General features: G+C 38.5%; 1 protein-coding gene across 1 annotated transcript in view; it reads left to right on the forward strand.

Annotated features, from left to right (window-relative positions):
• The window catches only part of NBAS (NBAS subunit of NRZ tethering complex), a 331331-nt gene that overhangs the window by 152562 nt on the left and 153300 nt on the right, over positions 1-25469 (forward strand). Inside the window, exons 28-34 of the mRNA XM_040225023.1 lie at positions 503-625; positions 5257-5359; positions 9218-9447; positions 12483-12595; positions 16887-17000; positions 21343-21456; positions 24650-24807. Coding sequence (XP_040080957.1) covers positions 503-625; positions 5257-5359; positions 9218-9447; positions 12483-12595; positions 16887-17000; positions 21343-21456; positions 24650-24807 — 955 coding nt within the window. The remainder of the gene's footprint in view (positions 1-502; positions 626-5256; positions 5360-9217; positions 9448-12482; positions 12596-16886; positions 17001-21342; positions 21457-24649; positions 24808-25469) is intronic.

Here is a 25469-nt window from a genome sequence, read left to right on the forward strand (position 1 = left end):
GGAATCTGATTTATTTGTTTATAGAATGGATTCCTGAGGAAGATTGAACCTTATGGTTTCTGTGGTTTTCCAACTCTAAAATCCTTTGCTTATTGCTTTTCTAGCAGCCTTGCCTATAACAAAATACTCACTAGGGTTGTTAAGAGTTAAAGCTGGGTATTGCAATGATAGATTTGGCTTATTTTGCTGACTTAATGCTTTTAGAGTACAGCAAAATTGTGAAAAAGATTTTGAGATAAGGATATGCCAAGGTTTTAAAAAAATGTTAACTTATCCCAAGAATATTGTAATAAAAGTCAGTAGGGGAAATAAAATTTGGTATATAGTTATTAGCTTTTCTTTGGCTAAGAATTAATGTAATATGTAACATTGGGTCATTCCCTGTGCTACTTTTTTATTTTTTTTTAAGTACTTAAACCTAAGTGCTAGTTGTATGTTCAACGTTCTTAGAGCTGTTTTTTTTGGTAGCAAAGCATATTTAAAAGTTCTTTTTTACTTACAGTGTGTCAGAGATTTTGGAGAAACATGGACTTGAGAAGCCAATTTCCTATGTTAAAAATACTCAGTCTAGCTCAGAAGAGGCACGCAAGCTGATGGTTAGGCTGACTAGGCACACCGGTCGAAAGTGAGTAATAAACACAATTAATTGATAATTGTGCATGATTAGAAACAAGTACTGTGTGTGTTTTTTTTCTTTTTCTGACTTCATTGGGTTATAATTGACCAATAATAAATTGCACATATAAAGTATAGAAACTGATAAGTTTTGATCCACGTGTGAAGAAAGCTGAGTGCCAAAGAATTGATGCCTTTGAACTGTGGTGTTGTAGAAGACTCTTGAATCCCTTGGACTGCAAGGAGATCCAACCAGTCAATCCTATAGGAGATCATTCCTGAATATTCATTGGAAGGACTGATGCTGAGGCTGAAACTCCAATACTTTGGCCACGTCATGCGAAGAGTTGACTCGTTTAAAAAGACTCTGATGCTGGGAGGGATTGGGGGCAGGAGGAGAAGGGGACGACAGAGGATGAGATGGCTGGATGGCATCACCGACTCGATGCACATGAGTTTGGGTGGACTCCAGGAGTTGGTGATGGACAGGGAGGCCTGTGATTGATGGGGTCGCAAAGAGTTGGACACGACTGAGCAACTGAACTGAACTTAGCTGATGTACCCGTGAAACCTTCACCTCATCAAAATAATGTACCTAACCATCACCCCTGAAGGCTTTCTTTTGCTCATTTATAATCCCATTCCTCCTCCTGCTTCTCCCCATCACACCCCCATTCCTTGCCCAGGCTATCACTGATCTTTTTTCTGTCTCTGTATCTTATTTTACATTTCCTAGAATTTGATGTAAATGGAGTCATAGCAGTATGCTTTCTGTCTGGCTTCTTTCAGTCAGCATAATTATTTTGTGATTCATCCATGTTGTATCATGGATCCATAGTTTATTCCATTTTATTGGCTGACTACTATTCCATTGGTGGATTTACTGCACTTTGTGGATCTTTTCTACTTGTTGATGGACATTTGGTTTATTTTGAGTTTTAGCTTGTACAAATATAGCTGCTATGAATACTCATGCACAAGTCTGTGTATGGACATGTGCTTTCATTTCCTTTGGATAAATCCATGAGAGTTGAATGGCAGGATCATATCAATAGATGGATGATTAACTTTTGGAAAAACTGTCTTCCAAAGCATTTGTAATTTTTTTTTTTTTTAATCAGTCTTTTAGGAGAAGTCCATCCTTGTCAATACTTGGTATGGTCAGTCTTTTTAAGTTTATTTTAATAGGTATTAATATGTTATGGTATCTAATTTTTGTTTAAATTGCTTTATCCAAAGAGTAATAACATTGAGCATCTATTTATGTGATTATTTGCCATCAGTGTATCTTCTTAGATCATTTTAAAACTGAGCTTTTGTTTCTTTACTGATTTTGAGTTTTCTTATATACTCGGGATACAAGTTCTTTTTTAGATATATGCTTTTGCAGAGATTTTCTCCTGTCTGTCTTATCTTTTCATTTTCATACCTGTCTTTTTAAGTGCATATTTTATACATTTTGATAAGATCCAGTTTATCAGCTTATTCTTTGTTGATTGTGTTTTTGATGTCATGTTATGCAACTCTTGCCACAAAGATTTCCTCTTGCCATTTGTAGTAAAATTTTTAGTTTTTCCTTTTGCAGTCAGATTCATGGCCCATTTTGAGAGTTCATTTTTGTTTATCATTCACAATATAAATTTTTTTTTAATACCTAAATATTCCAGCATCATTTGTTGAAAAGACTATCCTTTCTGTACTGAATTGCTTTTGCATCTTTGTTGACTATCAGTCATCCATGTAATGGGGGCCTATTTTGGAATTCTTTATTTTGATCCATTGATCTATTTGTCTATCTTCTAATAATAATAACCATATTATGTTAATTGTTATAGATCTGTAGAAAGTCTGAAAATCATTATAAATTTATAGGAAGGCTTAAAACTTTCTCCTCATCTCTTTTTGGACAGTTTATTATAGTTATTGATTTATGTGCCTTATATTTCCCTTGAAATCATCAGCTTATCCAGGGGAAGTATTATAGTCACTGTACATGTAATTTGGAATCTTATGTATCACTGGCCATCTCTCAGTTTTTAAATGAGTAATTTAGAAGATTCTGATAATTTAAGTCTTAAGATTTCTTTAAGTCTTAAGATTTCTGTAAACAGTTGGTCAGGATTTCCCACCATGTTGGCTCTACTCTAGAACCCACTCTTCAATAAGAAAGCATTGGTGCTGCTGCTAGATTACCTGCTGTCTGTCCATTGAATCTCTCAAGTGCTTTTGAAATCTTTGAAGTTAGTTTCTACTTATGGCATTCTACTTACTGAGACTATGTAAGAGAGCAGGGCCTCTTTCTTCAAGGTAGTCAACTTGAAATGAGTCTTAATTATTTCACGTATGCTACCACGGCTTGACATTTAGCAACTATAGAATTTTCTTACGCATATTCTAAATGGTGGCAGGTTTCACTGACTGTCACCAGTGAGGTTTTACCATCTTGAATGCTGTAGTATTTTCTCTCTGGAAAGTAACACATGCCTTCATTCCAAAGTGGTAACTCATACATCATGTTTGTATTCAGGTATCTCTGTCAATTTTCAAACCTCTTGTTATAGTGCCTCTAAGTTCTATTCTTGGTTCTAATTTACTGCATGTATTCTGAAAAGACCATTGGAAATAATGTCTTATAATTTGTTTTAATTAGAACCTGTACTTACAGCTAGCCATGTGTGAGCAAGCATTAATACCATCTGTCCCGTGTTGCCGGTTTCCAGAAGAACAGCTGGGCATGAGAATTTGAATTCTACTAGACAGTGCCCAGGTCTGGTTTTATGGAGCTTGTGCAAGATGGACACTCAATTTTTCAAACATTTTGCTACTTTTTTTGCCTGCAAGCCAAATGTGAAAGAGCCCTTATTTTTTGAAGTCCACCCAAAGAGTTCACATATCAACATCTAGCTAAAGGAAGCACTTGAGGGATTATCCTTGAAGACCTGTGAATATGTCAGCTTGTTTTATGTATTTGTATGCTGGAAAAGAATGTGTTCTCTTAAGCTTTATTGCATATGGGATAGAAATAATTGTTCATTTTGTGCAGCAAATATAAATTTTTTTAAATATTTTTTTTTAATCCATAAGAGAGAAGACTGCATGGAAAAGAAACATTCAGTTGGTGTTTGACAAACACAAAACAAAACCTACCCTTTCAAGCAATGAGATTCATGAGTATATAGAACTTCAACACTACAAAATAAACATAAATAGTGATTACAAACTCATAGATATTCAACAGAGATGAACTTTGAAGAGAGGTGGAGAGAATTAATTACAGCACATCCGCCCTCATACCAGGCAATATTCGTGATGGAATAAGTGACGACAGAAAAATGAACAGCGTATTTATAACTTTCCCATTCATTCATTCACGTTTGTTGAATGCTCTGTTGTACCAGAAAAATGTGAGGCGTGTCTTTTCATACATTCTACTTTAAGTTAATCCTCATAATATTCAAAAAAGGGATCTGAAGTTCAAAGAAATTAGTAAGTTTATTCAATTCCATACAGGCAGTTGACCCTCTTTTTACAGTTAGGAAAAACCTGGCTTCAGTTGTCTGTTTTATCCACATTAATCTCTTCCATTCCTTATCATTGTCTGAGATGGACTTTAAGTTAGAAAACTGAAATTCAGGAGTATTAAATACTCGCAGTCACAGAGCTAGTATGTGAGTCCCTGGGGCATTGTTAACAGAACATTTTCTGCTACTGCAGAAGAATCTGAGCCATCAAATATCTAACTCTGTGACTCTGGAGGCTAACATGACATGGTATTTGAACAACTAGATTGTGTAGGCCTCACTGCTCAAGCCCTGATTGGTAAATTGCTTCTGAGCAGAGGAAACTGTCGATAAACTGGGGAATCTGATAGGGACTTGCTATTTTGAACTTTCCCATGTGTGGTCACTGGCTTATATTTGAGGGGACTCTGAACAGTGTGGCTATGGAATTGTTGAAATAGATACCAACTTGTGTGGGGAATGAAGCATCTTCGTAAGCCAGATAGGAACTGCAGCTGCCTTACAGGGCTCATTGTCTTGTCCCATCTGGGCTGGCACCTGGGTGGAAGGAACCCCCGCAACACTGTCCCAGACTCCCTGGACTCTGCCGAGACTCCCACTGAGAGGAAACCCTGAGGCTGCCCTGCTGACCAGCTGCGCTTCCCTCCTCAAGACTCAAGCCACGTGTGGCCTCTGTAGCCTTCTCCATCTGTACGTGTGGTTGAAGTTAAGGACATCCCCTGCTGGCAATTGCAAAGTGATGAGGGTGGAATTTTGAAATGCATTCTCCTGTCCCCAAGTGCTTTTTCTGCTGTATTGCAGCTGCTTTATCTTAGGCCACGTGTTTATTTCACCATAGAAACTCACCACTTGTATACCTTTGCCGTAGTCAGAGAATGCTATTCCAGTTTTGTGTCTAGGCCGCCTGTGGCCGAGGTCGCTCTGCCAGCATCTCTGATGTTGTGTCACTGCCCACCTTTTCCATCTGTCTTTAATCCAAGCTTTTTTCCCTGGAAATTCAAATGAAATATACTTCTGTGGATCATCCAAGAGCTGTGTGGCATAGAGAATGGTGGTACCAATTTTTTTATTTTTGGTCAACTGACAGCCGCAATTTTCTTTTTTCTTTTTCTCCTCCCAGGCAGCCTCCTGTCAGCGAGTCTCACTGGAGAGTGTTGCTGCAGGACATGTTAACTATGCAGCAGAATGTTTACACGTGTCTAGATTCTGACGCTTGCTATGAGGTAACATGACAGATTTCAGTATTTCCTTTTAATTTTTAAATTTTGGTTGTTAGATTTTGTTGATTGAACACAAAGATGATGACCAGAAGCTTCGCTGCAAGTAATAGGACTGAATTATTGACAAATAGCTGGTAATTGAGTAGTGCTTTAGAGTTTGAGCACTTTCATATCTTCTTTGTTCATCGCCACACCTTTGTTTAGTGGGTTAATTCTCATCTGGAAAACTCCAAATTGTACATCAAGTACAATTGTACGTCAAGTACAAGCCTCTGTTCCATAGTTTTGTTGGCCACCAAAAATGACTCCATTGTAGTCGGACTTCCCATGTAGCTCAGATGGTAAAGAATCTGCCTGCAGTGCAGGAGACCCAGGTTCGATCCCTGGGTTGGGAAGATCCCCTGGAGAAGGAAATGGCAACCCACTCCAATATCCCTGTCTGGAAAATCCCATTGACAGAAGAGCCCAGTGGGCTGCAGTCCATGGGGTCACAAAGAGTTGGGCACGACTGGAGATCAGTCCTGGGTGTTCATTGGAAGGACTGATGCTGAAGCTGAAACCCCAGTACTTTGGCCACCTCATGCAAAGGGCTGACTTATTGGAAAAGAACCTGATGCTGGGAGGGATTGGGGGCAGGAGGAGAAGGGGACAACAGAGGATGAGATGGCTGGATGGTATCACCGACTCGATGCACATGAGTTTGAGTAAACTCTGGGAGTTGGTGATGGACAGGGAGACCTGGTGTGCTGCAATTCATGGGGTTGCAAAGAGTCAGACACGACTGAGTGACTGAATTGAACTGTACTGAGTGACTAACACTGGTGACATGTGAAAAACGACTTCATGTACCTAAGAAAAGTCTCTCAAATCTGCCCTGTCTTCATCTCTGCTAAGTTGCAATAATCCTCCAAACTTGTTCTGCTCCTTCCTTGTCTCCTTCTAACTTACATGGATTGAGAATATTCTTCTAAAACAGACCTTTTCATTATACTCTTCTTCTTAAAATGAGTTGCTTATTCCCTATGTATGGTCAGAAAGTACCCATATTTCATACCCTGTCATAGAAAGCCACTGGTGATTCCAGCCACCCTGTGCATTTCTCGCCTCTGATGCACTCTACTGTGTCCCCTGGGCTCCAGTGGTGTCTGATCTGTCCTGAGTCCCTCTGCCCACCGTGCTGCTCCCTGCTTCTGTGACTCTGCACGTTATTCCTTTTGCCTACCTGGAATATGTTCCTCTTTTTTTAAATTTGAAAATTGATGATAACTTGTAGGATTTAGCTCACTAATTATGTCTCTAAGATACCTTCTTTGTCCTTTGATATAGCTCATCTCTTTTGTAGCCTTTCTTTCAAATGTAGTGACTTGCGTGTTTCTATGTGTGTTTCTTCCTCTTGGTCATTAGCCTATAGGCAGGCATTATCAGATCATGTTCATCTTCAGCTCCTCTAGTGCATATTCTAGTATTTGGCGTACAAAGGGTACTTAAAGATGGCTAGTTGTCTAGGATTGTAACCCGGGAGAATTTAATCCTTATTTTGGAAGGTCTGTGTATTACCACCAAATTCCTCAGGCTTTGTGTGGAAAAATGATCCAGCTAACCCATTTTTAATGAGATACAGTTCACAAGAGTGTTCCCATTTGAATTTTCCTATCAAATAAGCCAGATCCAAATTGTGTAGGATATTTCTCGTGTTGCTCTGCTCTGACAATCACGAAGCATAACCTGTGGATAAAATGAGAGTTAGAAAATAGGTCTGTGTTTTATGAAATTGGCTGTATTTTAATTCAAGGTGGTTTTAACAAAAGAGCACTGTTGAGAAATGAACATAGGCTGTTGAGAAATGAATAGTTTTTTGTATTTGAACTTCAGATTTTTATTTGCTTGATGGGTGTAAAGTTTATATTGATGATTACAGTCTCTGACCATGCACAACTGCCAGTAACTTCTCCCTTGTATCTAAAGCAAAACTGGAAATTCAGTTTCAGGAGAAAATAATCTATATGCATATGGGGCCCCAAATCTTAACTGTCATTAGTATGCTTAAAGTAGTTTTTAAGTGTGCGTGGCATTATTTCCTGGTATTTTCTGATTCTGACTGAAAAATTGGTGTTAAATATATTATACTTGAACTCATTTTTGTGTAATCTATCATAACAGCTTGACATATTAAATCGTTTTTGTTATGTTTTAACACATTTGTATTAGACTTTGATATTTTAACAACTTTGTGCTGTTAAGTCTTTCTCCTTTGAGAAAATATTTTAAAGCATATTATAACTGTCTTACACTGATTCTAGAGGATAACTCAGATTTGGCATTTTAAAATATTTTAGTGCTGTTTAAATTATGCCATATTGTCTTACTGACTTGTGGCCGTTGTATTTGGTTTACCTGTTCTTGGAAATTAATTTGAAATCTCATTGGCCCAGTTTTGATAAAATCCAAGATTTCTATATAGCCTGTAGAGCAGAAATATGTACTGTTCATTTCAGCAAAACTTTTAAAATAATACGAGTGAATTGTAATTTTCAGTATTGGGCATTGACTCTCTATGGCTTACCTGAATAAATCAAAGAAAAAGAGAAACTGTTACACCTAAGTCATTTTGGTCACCTGGAGCGAGCCATTTTCACCTGTTGTATAAGTGGTTAGGGTTACTGCCTGATAATTTGCTTTCTGCCACAATATGTATTTTATAGCAGATCCCTTGTTGGAGATTAGTAATTTTATCTTTGCCAGTCATTTTAGTAAAAGCCTGTCTAAAACTACCTTTTCCAGAAGCTTTAGAACAATTGAAAGTAAGGAGATCTTATCAAAATTGGGTAGCCTTCCTTTTTATAAGGAAGCTCTTGCCTGTCCATTAAATGTTCTTTTCAGTTCTTGCTTCTATTTCTGTCCTCATCCAACAGTGGCGTGATAGGAAAGAACAGTCCCAGGGACGTTCTTCCGGGCACGTTCTCCCAGGGAAATTCTTGTGCTGATTATATATCGACATGATTAGTGTGGGCTTAAATGTATCTCTTTAATGAGACTCTTTTGGAGTAAGTAAATAACCTCAGTTATAGAATAAATTTTATGTTAATTGGTGTTATTAGTTGCCTTTGTAAAATGCTGTGGTATTTGCACAACTACCTTTCATCAAGTAGCTTCTGTTGTATTTAAATAGTTTTTAATTTGCCAATTGGCAAAAAAAATGTCACGTGGTGTACTGTCATTCTAGTGATGAGGTGTAAGGAGAACATTTGTAGCTTAGGTATTTAGTGAGACTGAAGGTCCCCTACTGGAGTGGCAACCCACTCCAGTATTCTTAACTGGGAAATCCCAGGGACAGGGAAGCCTGACGGGCTACAGTCTGTGGGGTTGCAGAGTCAGACGTGACTGATAGACTGAGCATGCACGTACACTTCTGAGACTGACTTTATGTGCTTTAAGCAGTCATTATGTGCACCATATTCAAAGATTTTCTTTTAAAAAATAAAAATGTTATAGTTCAACTAGAGTGTGGGACAGTATGTCTAATGGACCTGATTTTAGTGAGTATAAACTTTAGGTATTTTACTTAAGTGTTTGTTGTAACACATGAAAGTATGCCTACCATTAGTTTGTTCAGTTAAATTATTTCTTCTTACTAAAAGAGGGAATTTTTTTTTAATTGAGGTGAAATTCACATAACATAAAATTAAGCATTTTAAAGTATGCTTCATTGTCATTGAGGTACATTCACGGTATTGTGCAACCTCTACTTGTAGAATGGATGTATTTTTAAACTTTATTATACTTGGATATCAGAACTTCCATTGTGTTGAGAATTGAGTCCTCCCTTTCTAAGCACTAATTCTGTTTTATTCTTTTCTCCAGATATTTACAGAAAGTCTTCTGTGTTCCAGTCGCCTTGAGAACATCCACCTGGCTGGGCAGATGATGCACTGCAGTGGTTGCTCAATAAATCCACCAACTAGTATAGCCCATAAAGGAAAAACCCAGTACAGGGTCAGTTATGAAAAAAGTATTGACTTGGTTCTGGCAGCCAGCAGAGAGTACTTCAATTCTTCTACCAACCTCACTGACACCTGCATGGATCTGGCCAGGTAGAGGAACTGTGTTCTCCATAAGAGAGAGTGGGGTCAGAATACACACACTGCATTGTTGGTTTTATTCTCTGATTTACAAAATACGTTATCACAAGTACAGAGTGACCCTTCCATTTGGGGTACAGTTGCTTAGTGCTTGAATATAGAAAGAAAACTTAATTATATCATGAGTGTTCTTTAGCTTATGAGCCTTTTTCTCTAGCACACTTCCCCACAGTCATTCTAGCTGATTTTCTGGAAGGTTATACTTTTCTTCTCTTGGAAGAAATTCATGTTGTAGCCTGCAAATCCAGGTTCTGGAAAATTTTAGCACATTAGATCATGTCTGTATCCTTTACGTGGCTTCCAGTCTGCTTAGGGACAGGAGACCTAATTAGATAATAAAACCCAAAAGTCTCTTCCAAGTGGAAATTTATGGACTAGGGATTCTGTTCTTTTCTTGGCCTGTTGTATAGGAAAGTTAGCGTTCCTTTTCCTTGGTATTGATTCTTAGGGGCTTTTTTTTTTTTTTTGCATGTAGAACTTTAAGCCTTTGCCTCTCTTAATGGCTTAACTATGTTGCCAGCTTTTTATTGTATAGAATTTATCTTTCAAATGGCTATTTAGAATTTCTAAAAATTGTAATTGTTATTCTTTTCTCTTACATAAGGTTTCTGTCTTTTGTGTCAGACTTTGAAAGACCTTTAATTCCAAAGATCATTAAAGTCATTTTTCATATTCTTTTCTTACTACTTCAGTTGTTTTATTTTTGCATTGAGATTTTAGGCTTATTTGGATTATTTTGGTGTAAAGATTGTGGTAGTTATTTAGTTACTTTTCCCCTCAAATGACTAGTAGTTGCTTCAACTCTAGCAAGACTTTTAAAAGTGACATTTCCCCCCTCAACCCCCCACCCCCAGTGAAATCTTATCACAGAGTCATGTTTTCTCAAGGCATGTTATTAAACTTGACAGAGTTGTTTAAAATAGTTAGTAAGTTTTTTCTTCTTTCCCAAGGGATAGTATTTCTATTTCAGATGATGAAAATATCAAATAGAACAGCCTTTGAAACTGGGAGTTGTGTTTGACCTAAATCTTCTTGACAGATGCTCCTAGAGATCATTTTAAAAACTATACTTGCAGTATTTTCCTTTCATCCATCTCCTCTCTCCTATGAAAGTGAAGTGAAAGTGTTAGTTGCTCAGCCGTGTCCAACTCTTTGCAACCCCATGGACCATAGCCCGCCAGGCTCTGCTGTCCATGGAATTTCTCCTATAAGGACACACTTTAATTTTAAAAATGTCATATGTATATAATGTTGCACCAACTGATTGTGACTTGTGAGCTCAGATATATTTAATTGTTCACAGTTTTATTGAAATAGAAAATAGCCATCCATTCTTATTGATTAAATTATTATTTATTTACTAATTTTTTTAATTGAAGAAGCAATGCAGGCACGAGATAAAATATTCAAAAATACAGAAAGATAGTCTATGGACAGTGTCTTTCTCCTCATTATAGTTCCCCTATATTTAATGCTCTCTATATTTTTAATTTATTTCCTGTGTATCCTTCTGGAATATCTTATTGAATATTACATTCTTCTTTCTTAAGTCACAGGTGCTTACTACTTGTCCATACCTTTCTCTGTTTTGTTTTTTCACTCGCTATCTTTATGTAGGGTTTTTCTGTGTAAGTGCATATTGGTTTGTTGCATTCTTTTTTGGTGGTTGTAAAATATTCCATTGCTTTACTTTTATATAGTTTATTTAATTAGTTCCTGATTTAGTGTATTTTATTTCAAAAAGAGCTTATCTGTAGTATAAATTCCTAAAACTGGAATTCCTGTTTTCAAAGGTAAATGCAGTTGGAATTTTGGTAGATACCATAAATAGGTTATACACTGTTTACTCTTGAACCAGTAGTATGTGTTAGTGCTTATCTGATTTAAATGCCCTAACTTTTGCAAGAAGAAGATAGGCCTATATCTGTCAGTTGGTCATGTAGATAGACACTGGCCTAGACATCTTCCTGTGATGGTCCAGGATCTTAGACTCATTTGCTCTTCATGGCCTGACCTCTGCCTGTCCTTTCTAGTCTCATGCTCCACTGTTCCTCTGCTGCTAAATCGCTTTAGTCGTGTCCGATTCTGTGCGACCCCACAGACGGCCTCCCACCAGGCTCTGTCGTCCCTGGGATTCTCCAGGCAAGAACACTGGAGTGGGTTGCCATTTCCTTCTCCAGTGCATGAAACTGAAAAGTGAAAGTGAAGTTGCTCAGTCGTGTCCGACTCTTAGCGACCCCATGGACTGCAGTCCACCAGGCTCCTCCATTCATGGGATTTTCCAGGCAAGAGTACTGGAGTGGAGTGCCAGTGGCTTCTCTGCACTGTTCCTCTACGTGCATCTTTCAGAAAATAGATTTGTTGTTAACTAAAATTTATCAAGTATGCTTTCTCTGAGTTTCACAAAATTTGCTTAAAATCCTCCATAGGTTTCACAAATTCTTAGTTATCAAATCACTGTCACTTATATTTATCTCAGTACTGCATCAACAACTGATTGTTTCTGATCAGCAAACTGTCTCTTGTGCACTTTGTTAGGTTATTCTTTTTTCCTTTGAGAGACAAAGTTGTGATGAAATCAAGACATTTCTGCTTTCCTTAGAAGAATAACTGGAAATTATCTGAATTCCATCTTTTTGCTTAATCCTTTTTATATCATCATTATCTTTGAGGTTAACAGTAAACAGAGCACTAAGCCCAGAGCTAACCTATCTTGCTTTATCCTCTGATACCTTACAAGCTGTAACCTGTGCAAATCGCTCACGTCTGAGCTTCAGTTTTGGCTTCCTTGCAAAGCAAGTGGTGATGTTTCTCTGTCTCACAGGCTTGCTGTGAGGATTAAGTAAGAGATCAGAAAGCCTCTAGCAGAATACCTGGAAGGAAGTTGCTGTCTGATAAATGTGTTGGATCTCCGTGTTGTCGATCATAGAAGGGCAGTTTAGCTGAACATATGCTACTTTTCCACTTTAAAAATGATTTTGTCCTAGGTGCTGTTTACAGCTGATAACAGATCGACCTCCTGCCATTCAAGAGGAGCTCGATCTTATCCAGGCCCTGGGGTGCCTTGAAGAATTTGGGGTGAAGATCTTGCCTTTGCAAGGTGAGTTTTCTACTTAAGTGTTGCACTTTTATTAACTTATTTTGCATAAATTCACTAGTATTCCTGTTTAGGTGTCTAAATAAAGAGTACTTTTGGTCATTTAATCCATTAGCAATAGCTTCTGCCCTCTGTCCCATTTTTCAGTGACATTAGTACAGCAGTGAGGCTGTTGGATAAAAACAAAAAGAGAAATTGGGGATTACAGGTGAGAGTTTCACGTTTACATCAGTTTTGGATTGAAATTTATTTGTTTCAGTTGCATAATTTAGAAGTAGCTCTAAATGATAATAGTTTATTTCTTCTTATGCTTATGTAGAATATTCTTTAATTGAATCCATAATTTTTTTAACAGAGGGAATGACAGGAAATTGTTGTTTAGAGTTAAATTACTAACAGTATGTTAGCATTGCTCAAGTTCTTTTACCTAAAGGTGGAAGTCAGATTCAGTTCAGTTCAGTTCAGTCACTCAGTCGTGTCCGACTCTTTGTGACCCCATGAATCGCAGCACACCAGGCCTCCCTGTCCATCACCATCTCCCGGAGTTCACTCAGACTCACGTCCATCGAGTCAGTGATGCCAGCCACCCATCTCATCCTCGGTCGTCCCCTTCTCCTCCTGCCCCCAATCCCTCCCAGCATCAGAGTCTTTTCCAATGAGTCAACTCTTTGTATGAGGTGACCAAAGTACTGGAGTTTCAGCTTTAACATCAGTCCTTCCAAAGAAATCCCAGGGCTGATCTCCTTCAGAATGGACTGGTTGGATCTCCTTGTAGTCCAAGGGACTCTCAAGAGTCTTCTCCAACACCACAGTTCAAAAGCATCAATTCTTCGGCGCTCAGCCTTCTTCACAGTCCAACTCTCACATCCATACATGACTACTGGAAAGACCATAGCCTTGACTAGACGGACCTTATTAGTACCAGCCCAAACAGGTCATCTGTCCTTTTGGGACAGTGGGCATCTCCCAGTGTCCTGAACCTCACCTGATAAGCAGGAGAGAGATTTTCTGTTGCTTCAAACCCTGCACCTCAGTGCCCTAAATGAAGTGAGTGTGTTTGGTGATTCGCAGTATGCTTGGCTAGTTTCCATGTAATCTCTGATCTTTATTCTTAAAAAGATTTTTAATTTTTTTATTGAAGCGTAATTGACTGAGAGTGTTGTGTTAGTTTCAGGTGTACAGCAAAAGGCTCTCATCTTTATTCTAACTCTGGAAATGTTCAGAATTGGAAGTGGGAGAGGTTTCGCTAGGTTCTTTTCATCTCTGGTTTTTGATAAATTTTCACTGGAATTGTGTCTCTGGTGTTTGTTTTTTTTTTAAAAAAAACTTCTAATATCATTGATCAGTGATAGTCTGTTACAGGTTCCTTGGTGTGTTTATCCTCTGAGATTATTTGAGTCAGATGGATCTTAGGGAATACCAGCCAGTGGAGACATTCTCGTGTGGGTTTCCACTGTAGTTTTACTAAAAATGAAAGTTCTGCTTGTCAGACAAATATCTAAGATTTTTGAAAGGTGGTATTACTATTTTCTTGATTATTGTTTGAAAGTAATAAGTATGTGATTTTAAGTATCCTGCAGCAGGATAGGTATATTCAAGGTGATTGTTAAATTGCTAGAAAAGTCCATTCACTTGTACCATTCATGTAATTTTTGAGCTCAAACCTCTTTAAATTGTGAGGATCAATCAGAGTTACCAGCAAGCATTTTTAGTTTATTCCCAAATGTCTTAAATCATTAACCACCTCCCCAAAACGTATATTTTTAATTGAAGATTTCAATCATGAGAGAGTCCAAAGTACTATGAAACTTTTGTCCTTCTTGTATCTCTTGTTAGGTCAGGACATTATAGCTTTGACTCTGTGTGTATCTTTTAGCTAGTTATTTAATCCAAGCAGATTGATACAATACAAAAACAAAAATGGTTTCCCAAATGCTACTGAAGTTTGAAAATTATGTTGAGCTCTGATTTTTTCTGTGGTACTCAATTAGCAATGTTTACAAATCAGCTGATGGATTTGAATATTTTCAACCAAACCTGCCACCTCGCTGAGAAACTTCCTGACTGAGGAGAGTCTTAAGAAAGATGTTGCTTTCATGTCCTGACAGCTTTTCAGTTTGATATATTGATTTGGAGTTTCCTATTAGAATGACTCCTGGATGTGGAGATGGAATATTCCTTTTCTGTACTGTTTGTTGTATTTATGCCACAGGTGCAATTTAGGTTTAAGCTGTTTTCATATTCATCAGAATACTGGATCAACAGAATAACTTGATATTTAAAGACTTATAATCCGGTAATTTTTTTTAAATTGTAGCCAGTGTACAGTAGTACACTTTGCTTTGTTTTGATGCCCTTCTTTGCCTACACTGTCAGAGTTGATGTTTCCAGCGGTGAAGGCTAGTGTTGCTAGATAGAATGCATGAGTTAATAGAAAACAGGATCAGAAATGTATAAAAATGATTCCTTATGTAAGGGTCGCCTATGATGTGTTTGTGTGTGCACTTTTCCTTCTATCTTGGGTGTCTATGTTGTATTCAGTTCAGTTCAGTCGTTCAGTCATGTCCGACTCTTTGCGACCCCATGAATCGTAGCACGCCAGGCCTCCCTGTCCATCGCCAACTCCCGGAGTTCACTCAGATTCACGTCCATTGAGTCAGTGATGCCATCCAGCCATCTCATCCTCTGTCGTCCCCTTCTCCTCCTCCCCCCAATCCCTCCCAGCATCAAAGTCTTTTCCAGTGAGTCAACTCCTCTCATGAGGTGGCCAAAGTATTCTTATATTCAAGTGAACCAATTTAAGATATTTCAGTTATCTCTGTGTTCTTTCTACAATAGAGTCCATCGATTTTCCAGACTTGAGAGTGTTGTTTTAAGCCCAGCCTTAGGTCCGTTAGGGTTAGTCACTCAGTTGTGTCTGACTCTTTGCCACCCCATGGACTGTAGCCTGCCAGGTTCCTCTGTCCAAGGGATTTTCCAGGCAGGAATACTGGAGTGAGTTGCCATTTCCTCCTCCAGCGGATAGTCCTGACCCAGGGATCGAACCTGGGTCTCTTGCATTGCATGCAGATTCTTTACCATCTGAGCCACAAGGGAAACCCACTTTTTCACGTATTGCTGAATAACTGGACACTCTTCTTAACCTTTCTTTGTATTTAACTTTTCTTGTTTACAGAATGAGAGTATTAATAAGCATCTTATAGAATTACTTACAAAGATTAAGCCTGTTATGTTTACAGTGTTTGGGATATAGTAACAGCTCTGCAAGTTTCAGCTGTCATTTTATGAGTTTCCTTGGAGTTCCTCTTAATGCTGGCAGAATTAAAGTGGTCTTACCCTCTTTTGCCTTCTCCCTCTTTCCCTCCACTTCTGTCCCTTCCTTCTCCTCTCTCTATGCTCCTTTCCTTACATTCAATAAAAATTAATTTAGGCACATTTATTCCAGCAACCAAAATAATGAAAGGGTACCTCTTGAGTTTGAGGGACTAACACCCTGCTAGGCATTACATACAGTTGTGATTTTGTCTTCTTGTGTTTAGATTCTGATTTAGCCCACTTTGACCTGTGTGATCTGTGTCAACTTAATGGCTTTGAACTTTACCTACCTCAGATGGAGATAATAGTAAAATATTCCCTAGACAGTCCTGAAAGTTATATCTTGAACACTGAAAATTCTGGGTTAATCTTGACGAAAACTATTTAGAGGAATTCTTTGTATCATTCTTGCAACCTTTCTGAAAGTCTGAAATTTAATCCCAATAAAAATTTACCCTTCCTCCAAAAGCCTGTTCCAAAGAAAAGCTACTGCCTTTCTCCTTTATGTCATTTATATAAATTGGACCAGTGAGTGCTTCAAGGACTTTTACTGTCCCAACTGAAGTGATGTGGTGGAGGTAGAAAGTGGATATTTGGAATTTGGAATGGATTTTGGGAAGCTGAGGTATGGTGGGCAAACAGGTGTACAAGGAAGTATATGAAATTTTCAAAGACAAATACCACTGTCTTTAAAATTTTCCATTAGTCCTGACTTGAAAATGCAGCACTTCTGTCTTAATTTCAGAATGTCAGTTCACTTGCTGTATTTCAGAACTTTGGTGATAAATGATCTTTATTGTATATTATTCATTCAGAGTCAACAGTAACTGTATTATTTTTTTAAATTGTCTTTTACTTAATTCTAATTGATCTGGGCATAAACACAGTTTTCATTTTGTTCATTTGCCTTAAATTAGGAAGGTCATCATACCTTTGTTGTGTCCCTGGTCACAAGTCATCAGTGTGTCTTTCTTTGTAGTGCGATTGTGCTCTGATCGGATCGGCCTCATCAGGGAGTGTATTTGCCAGTCCCCCATGTGCTACAAGCAGTCCACCAAGCTGCTGGGCCTTGCTGAGCTGCTGAGGGTAGCAGGTAAGTTTTGAATGCTTAACTGCAGAATCTGTGTTATTTTGTGCATCATCCTAGGAAAACACTGGAATGTGCACCACTAGGTGTGAGAGGAGCTGCTTTTAAGCAAGGTTTTGTCTTTTCCAGCAAGATTGGCATGTTATAAAAATGTGTTCCTATGTTGAGCTGCTTGGACCTCTGTCTTTTAAATGAAGGCAGACTTATTTGGGGGTTCCATGGTCATGCAGGGTCAGAAACAGAAGTCAGAGTTACTGTTTATAACCAGAAAACTTAGAAAGTAGGACAAGCCAGCTCAGCTAGTTCACCTTCATTTTCCACATTTGGTGTAATATTTTTGAACCTGAATAATTACTTAGAAAAATTTGTGCATTTACTGTTTGGCCAGGTTTTCACATGCATTATCTTATTTCATTTTCCGTTGAATGATGTTGATGTTTTCTTCCTGTTTTATGAGGATCTTGTTCAGCAGGGTGAATAACAGAGCATGTCGAGTCTAGACTTCGTGTGTCACACTGTTGTGCTTACCAGTCTTTCAACATTTTTCTTTTGTATTTTTGACTCATCCAATGTGTATCCCACCTGATGGACATCTTCAAGTGCGTCCTCATCTTCTTAAACAGATTTTTAAAGTGTGCAGCTTAAAATTTTCAAATCCAGCACAATTTTGTGACAGATACCTTCCCATTTCAACTAAAAGAATGAACGTGAGCCCGCCCGCTGACTCGAAACATCAGCTGTCTATACTGGACATGTCTGTTGGTTTGCTAAGTGGTCTTCCTTTGGGACCCTGTCCCTCTCCCAGCCCATGTGACCCCAGGAGACTTGCCAGTCAACATGCTTTGCCACAGTGGTTGGCACTGTTGTCCTGCCAGTACCTTCTGTCCACCTGCCAGTGCAGAGATGACCGTATGACTCAAGAAAAACCACCAAAATCTTTCCTGACGTTTGATATATAAACACAGGAAGACAGAGGCACATTCTTCTTTTCACAATTAAATTCGTAAGGATACAACTTTGGGGATGCTGGCAGTCATTTGTCTGATCAGTTTTCTGAAAATGAATCCATTTAAGAGAGAGAAGGAAAACCACCCAGGGGCAGTCTCCATGCCTCAAGATCTAGTCCTGCCTGAAGATGCTTTTAACCCCAGAAATTGTTTTTAATTAAAATGGGGTTAAATTCCATGTTTAGCTTAAAAAAAGTAAAGAGGATTTTATTTATATTTTGAGCTTTAAGTAAATATATATATGTATATGTATATTTGGTAGACACATTTATGTTTTAAAATCTAAATAGAACCCTTCTTCATAAGGCTTTATAGTTGTGTCAGATGTCCTTTTCTGAAAGCATAACACTAGCATTTTTACCTCTGGCCTTGGAGATGTGCTCAGATATACCTTGGGGGTCAGGCAGCCATCAGGAAGTATCTTGCAAGGCTGCAGAGAAGTTGAGTGTGGGGTCTGAAGACTGGTCCTGTCTTTACTCTCCTATTCATTTGCTAAATGACTTAAGCTTCAGCTTCTGGGAAATAGGAATGACACCCCCTGCTTTAAGTCTAGGTTATGAGACTCACATGAGTTAATGCATACGAAAGCACTTTGTAAACTTGAAAGCACTCTGATCATCAGGGAAGAATTTCATAAGGATCCAGACATTAATGAAGCAGTCAAGGATGCTGTCTACATTTTCCATGTACCTGCCTACTATTGTTAATTTCCATTTTCATCCCTGTGACACTGACCTAAAAATAGGAATATCAGTGATCAAGATAGGCCTGCATGTTTAATGGTATGAACATTACTCTTCAGTCCTGCCGAGTACATTTGTGTGGAACACCTGGTGTTCAAATCGCTTTTCTTTGTTGCAGCTATTTTAGTTCTCCTATTTGGAACCATCTCAACTTGACCACCTCTGTTTCACAAACTTGAATGTGGAATCTGTGTTATAACTTCAGTCCAGTATCATTAAAAGAGAAGACTAGTATCCATATTTCATTCAAAGTGGAGCTTTTATTGCGAGCCCCCTGAGTGCACATAATAGCTACTGTGTAACCGTGACTGCTGTGTGCCAGCTCCCTTCTGTGCCCTTTTAACACACTGGCTCTTCTACTGTTCACTGCAGGCTCTCCTTACTGGCATTTTACAGATGGGGAAATAGAGGCCCCAGAGAGGAAAATAATACCACTTTGTCAGGTACTTTGGATACAGAGTTCTGTTACACACCTGCTGCCCTCTGGGAATTTAGCATCTTAGAGGGCTACAGAAGCAGAAAACTATGTTGAAGTGATGGGACCAGATGCCATGATCTTCGTTTTCTGAATGTTGAGCTTTAAGCCAACTTTTTCGCTCTCCCCTTTCACTTTCATCAAGAGGCTTTTTAGTTCCTCTTCACTTTCTGCCATAAGGGTGGTGTCATCTGCATATCTGAGGTTATTGATATTTCTCCCGGCAACCTTGATTCCAGCTTGTGTTTCTTCCAGTCCAGCGTTTCTCATGATGTACTTTGCGTATAAGAGAAACCAGCAAAAGTTTCATGTCATTTTGCTGTAATTTAGCTTTGGAATTTGGGCAGCTTCATCTCTATTGTGTCTTATTCATGGAAGCAGTCACACAGGCCCTCCCAAGTTCAAGGGAAAATATTTATAGGCTCTGCTTGAAGTTGACTGGGTTTGGGTGAGCCTGAGATGGCTTCCACAGCTGTTGGAACAGGCCTGCATTACTCTCTGGCGGGTGATCAGAGCCTCAGCCCCTTGCCCCAGGGAGCTCTCCATGGGGCTTCTTGGGCATCCTCTCAACAAGGTGACTCCTGGCTTTCTCCTGGAGCAGTTGATCCAGAGAGCAGGGTAGAGCCTGTAGTACTTTTTTACAACCTCCTCTTGGAAGTCAGACACCATTGTTTACAGCTTATTCTGTTAGAAATAAATCACTAGCCATCCCCATTCAAGGGGAGAAGCAGTAAGCTCCATCTTTAGAAGGGAGTACCAAAGAATTTGTGGACATAGTTTAAATTATAGTTCATATATTCAAAGTTTTGTCCTACTACCGTTAGTATTTTCTTCAAACTAAACATTTAGACCATTTTGCTTAGTTGATTTCTAGTCTGGTTCTACTGCTGGCTCTTCTCCCTGTGAACTTGGTTTTATTTGTAGGAGTTTTCTAGAATCGTTTTCAAGCGTGTTTTTGCTTATGTTTTTTTCCTTTTAGCTACCTGCTCAGATCACCTGATATACAAACTAAGTTTCTCACAATGAAACTATAAAATTTAAATCCATATTACTTTGTATTTATGGTTTTTATCTTTTTATTTGTCATTATTGATTAGAATTAGAACATTCAAATACTAGAATAAATAGGGAAAATGTTTAAATTCCCTATTTGGAGGAAGACTTTTCCTCTACCTGCCTACGTTGAAATGACTGGTATGGGGCTGGTATATCTGTATTTTACTGGAGTATCACAGATTTACAGTGTTATATTAGTGTACAGTGAAGTGATCCGGTTATAAATGTACATATATTCATTCTTTTTTAGATTGTTTTCTCATATAGATTATCATGGAATATTGAGTAGAATTTCATTTGCCATAAAGTAGGTCTTTGTTGTTTATGTATCTTGTATAAAATAGTGTGTATGTGTTCATCTCAGGTTTCTCATTTATCCCTCTCCACCAAGTTTGTTTTCGTTATCTGTTAGTCTATTTTTGTTCTGTACTAATTTCATTTCTTTTCTTTTTTTAAAAAATTGGATTCCATGTCTGTGTGATATCATAAGATATTTGTCCTTGTCTCACTTCACTCAGTGTGACGATTTCTAGGTCCATCCATGTTGCTGCAAATGGCATTATTTCATCCTTTTTTATGGCTGAGTAATATTCCTTGTGTATATGTACCACATCTTCTTTATCCATTCCTCTGTTGACGGACATTTAGGTTGCTTCCGTGTCTTAGCTATTGTAGACAGTGCTGCAGTGAACATGGGGGTGCAGGCAGCCTTTTGGTTTGTGGTTTTCTCTGGATACATGTCCAGCAGTGGGATTGATGGGTCATATGATAGTTTTATTTTTACCTTTTTAAGGAACCTCTGTACTGCTCTCCATAATGGTTGTACCAATTTATATTTTGTATCAGGCTGATATTAATCATTGATCACTTTGGAGACTGAGAGATAATTTCATGATTAATAACTAGATTGAAAGGTCTAAGTGGCCTTGACCTTTTGTCCTGTTGTCTTATAAAAATCTTTCTAATCTCTGTTTTTCATTTGAGAATTAATTGGAAAGATAGAGATAAGGAACTCCTCTATCAATTGATACTGCCCCAAACAGTAAGTTGTTTGCATGTGTTTACAGGTGAAGACCCAGAAGAAAGGCGTGGACAGGTTCTCATCCTTCTAGTGGAGCAGGCACTGCGTTTCCATGACTACAAAGCTGCCAATGTGCATTGTCAGGAGCTGATGGCCACAGGTGAAGTAGACACCACTTAACACTTTGCTCATGTTCTCTCTCATGGAAGAGGTCTCTTTTGAAATCACTTGGTCTAATTGGTAAGCCAGCCACACTGTGTTCAAAAGCCTTGGGAGATGTTTTGTGAGCACTGATAAGTAGGTATTCCATGTGCTTGTATATTAATGTAAATACTTTAATGGGCCCAAGGGGTTATGTTTTATCTGGGATATGGTTACTTTCCATTCCATATTAAAAGCAGGCTCATAATTTTAATAGCAATTTTATGTAAAATATTTTAATTTTAAAATATTACAAAATTATTATGTAAATATTTTAATTTTATGTATTTGTCATATAAAAGAAAAACTTCACATTTGAAATATCTTTGTAATTTGTGACTACATTGTTAGTATTTCTGTCCTTTAATTTCTTTGAAAGGTCACAAAATGCTTTTCGAATTTGAGCAGTTGGGAAGTAGCTTGCCACTGATATTGAAATTATAACTCAGGTCTCTGGAGGATAAGCAGTTGTTATTGTGGAATAATTTCTCTATGAAAGAGCACATTCCCCAGAGGAGTAGCCAGTAATGGTTTTATAGGCTCTGGGCTAAATGATCTGCTTTTTGTAGTTGTGCCTGAGTGTGTGGAAACTCAGGCACACCTAGCTGTTTACCTACTGCCTGTGCATGTCTCTGCGTGGCTAGCAATGCATTGCTTCACTGTGTGATGCCTCCTGGTGTTGCACACTGATGATTTGTAAACTTGCTGTATACTGGTAAAAGCAATGATTATTCTGACACTTGTTAAAAATGGTAAGGAAGACTTTATTCAGGACTTCTGTAGCGGGAGAGAAATCAGGCTCAACTCCAAATACAGAAAAGACAGCTGGGAATTTATCACTGAGGATCAGGTTGAGGGGATCAACAATGGCTGAAAAATGACAGTGATGAGACATCCAGGATAGAGGCATTTGTACTAAACCGACTTACTGGTGGCAGGCCAGGGTGATCAGATACAAAGGGTGAGAGATTTTCTTTAAACTGACTTGGCAGGATTCTTGACTGAAACTGGGTTATAACAGGTTCAGCAAAGGCTGGGCCAAGGTAGAGGCCTCATTTAGAAGAGGACTCAGAGAAGCCTGAGTGAAGTTTGGTCAAGGAGACAGTTTGGTGATACATCTGTGAAAATGTTGAAAACTGAGAAAAAGCTTAACACTTTATAAACTCAGCATTGGTAAACTGGTTTCATGAAAAAACTGTCAAATATTAACCTAGTGATTGTGCACCGTTCAGTTCAGAATAGTTATGGTATTCTGGAAAATCATTGTCTTAATTCACTATCATTTACTTAGAGAGCTTTGTATTAGATTTATTCCTATAAGGATAGTACTTGGATTAATTCTGACTTTGTATATTTAGAGAAATTATCCTGGGCCAAGGGCTTTGTACTTAGAGATAAGACCTACTTTCTAACTGGATCTCCTTCAAACAAGGAGGAAAATCCCTCTGCCAAGAGTCAGACTCTGACTGTATTTTTGGCACTGTCCCTGTACATCATGAGAAACGCTGGACTGGAAGAATCACAAGCTGGAATCAAGATTGCCGGGAGAAATATCAGTAACCTCAGATATGCAGATGACACCACCCTTATGGCAGAAAGTGAAGAGGAACTAAAAAGCCTCTTGATGAAAGTGAAAGAGGAGAGTGAAAAAGTTGGCTTAAAGCTCAACATTCAGAAAACGAAGATCATGGCATCTAGTCCCATCACTTCATAGGAAATAGATGGAGAAACAGTGGAAACAGTGTCAGACTTTATTTTTTGGGGCTCCAAAATCACTGCAGATGGTGACTGCAACCATGAAATTAAAAGACGCTTACTCCTTGGAAGACAAGTTATGACCAACATAGATAGCATATTCAAAAGCAGAGACATTACTTTGCCGACTAAGTTCCGTCTAGTCAAGGCTATGGTTTTTCCTGTGGTCATGTATGGATGTGAGAGTTGGACTGTGAAGAAAGCGGAGTGCTGAAGTATTGATGCTTTTGAACTGTGGTGTTGGAGAAGACTCTTGAGAATCCCTTGGAATGCAAGGAGATCCAACCAGTCCGTTCTGAAGGAGATCAGCCCCGTTATTTCTTTGGAAGGAATGATGCGAAAGCTGAAACTCCAGTACTTTGGCCACCTGATGAGAAGAGTTGACTCATTAGAAAAGACTCTGATGCTGGGAGGGATTGGGGGCAGGAGGAGAAGGGGACGACAGAGGATGAGATGGCTGGATGGCATCACCGACTCGATGGATGTGAGTCTGAGTGAACTCTGGAAGTTGGTGATGGACAGGGAGGCCTGGCGTGCTGCGATTCATGGGTCGCAAAGAGTTGGATACGACTGAGCGACTGAACTGAACTGAACTGGATCTCTGTCTTCATCTGTGAAGTGGATGATTCTTTGTAGCTTTCCACAATAATTTATCTTTTTCTAGAACTTTGCAGTGTATAAACTGCTTTTAAGTAGTTTGTTTTAAAACAAAGATTGTTTAATCTTTACAATCTTCCCTTAACAACCTTCCTTGGTGGCTGAGATGGTAAAGAATCTGCCTGCAATGAGGGAGACCTGGGTTCAATCCCTGGGATGGGAAGATCCCCTGGAGAAGGGAACAGCTATCCACTCCAGTATTCTGGCTTGGAGAATTCCATGGACTGTACAGTCTGTGGGGTTGCACAGAGTCGGATACAACTGAGTGACTTTCATTTTCACTTTGCAACCAAGGGAAAGAAGAATTACAGTTATTTTTGTTTTTTTGCGGTGGTGAGGGATGATGATGTTGGGACCTTTCACAAGCTCACGGAGTGCTTCGGCTACACTCAGTTCTTTCTGAATTCAGATACTCAGTTGTTTTTACTCAACATCAAATCTTAGTAAATTATCTGTAGTCATTGCCAGGTTGATTATTTGTAGTCATTTTCATTTGAAATTTAACATAGTTTATCGGGAAAACTTATCTGGAGCGTTGCTGAACTTTCTGGATAACATCACCTAATGTTTCTTTTCTATTTTAGATCATTATGTATTTCTGCTTATATAATGATACATATCACTATGACTGGCTTTGCTTTGGTAACATAGACCTCAGTAAAAAGCTATTAAATTTTTCAAGTTGGATTGAAAATTTTTTTCTTCTAGTGAAAATCAGTTTTTTCTTGCCCATTTTTCAGGTTACTCTAAAAGCTGGGATGTTTGTAGCCAGTTAGGACAATCAGAAGGTTACCAGGATTTGGCCACTCGGCAAGAGCTCATGGCTTTTGCTCTGACACATTGCCCTCCCAGCAGCATTGAACTTCTCTTGGCTGCCAGCAGCTCTCTGAAGACAGAAGTAAGTCTCCCAATAAAGTAAATCCTGAACTGTATCAAGTGTATTTTGCTGGGTCTGTGGATCTTAGGTTTGTGCTCTTTTTTTTTTTTTTTTCCAATCATATGAAAATTTTAATTTATGAGAAAAATAGTTTGTTACTTACAAATTTGAAGATATTAGGCTATAAAATAGTGTTGCTGGCTTTATTCCCGTAAAGAAAGGCTACAGGTATGAGAAATGAGAGAATAGTATTAGGAAACAAATTATTGAATATAATGGGGAACATTAGTATTGTTAAGAACAAAATACATAAGAGGAGGTCCTGTGTAGTATACTGGAAACCATGTGAATTAAAACCAGTGGTGGCACCATCCCCTTAGAAGCTCTTTGAAAATAGCAGGGCGTGGGCTTTGGTTGGAGAGAAGCTCAGTTTCCTAAAATTCACAGGTTAGAGCTGCATCAGGTAGTTGTTACTCCAGTTGTGAAACGCATGTGAAGAATTCTGGAATTCACATTTTCATCTCCTGGTCATTCATTACATTGGATATCAGGTTTTCCACAGTTAATTCTGCTCCTGAAACTGGTTGCATCCTTGGGAAGGTGTTCATGAAGCCCTGAAGTAAGCCTGTTACCACTAGGAGATAGCATTTTTTTCCCCCCTCGAAAGAATGCTTTTTGAATTT

The sequence above is a fragment of the Oryx dammah genome, unplaced genomic scaffold (assembly GCF_014754425.2).
Source record: "Oryx dammah isolate SB20612 unplaced genomic scaffold, SCBI_Odam_1.1 HiC_scaffold_25, whole genome shotgun sequence".
Lineage (NCBI taxonomy): Eukaryota > Metazoa > Chordata > Mammalia > Artiodactyla > Bovidae > Oryx > Oryx dammah.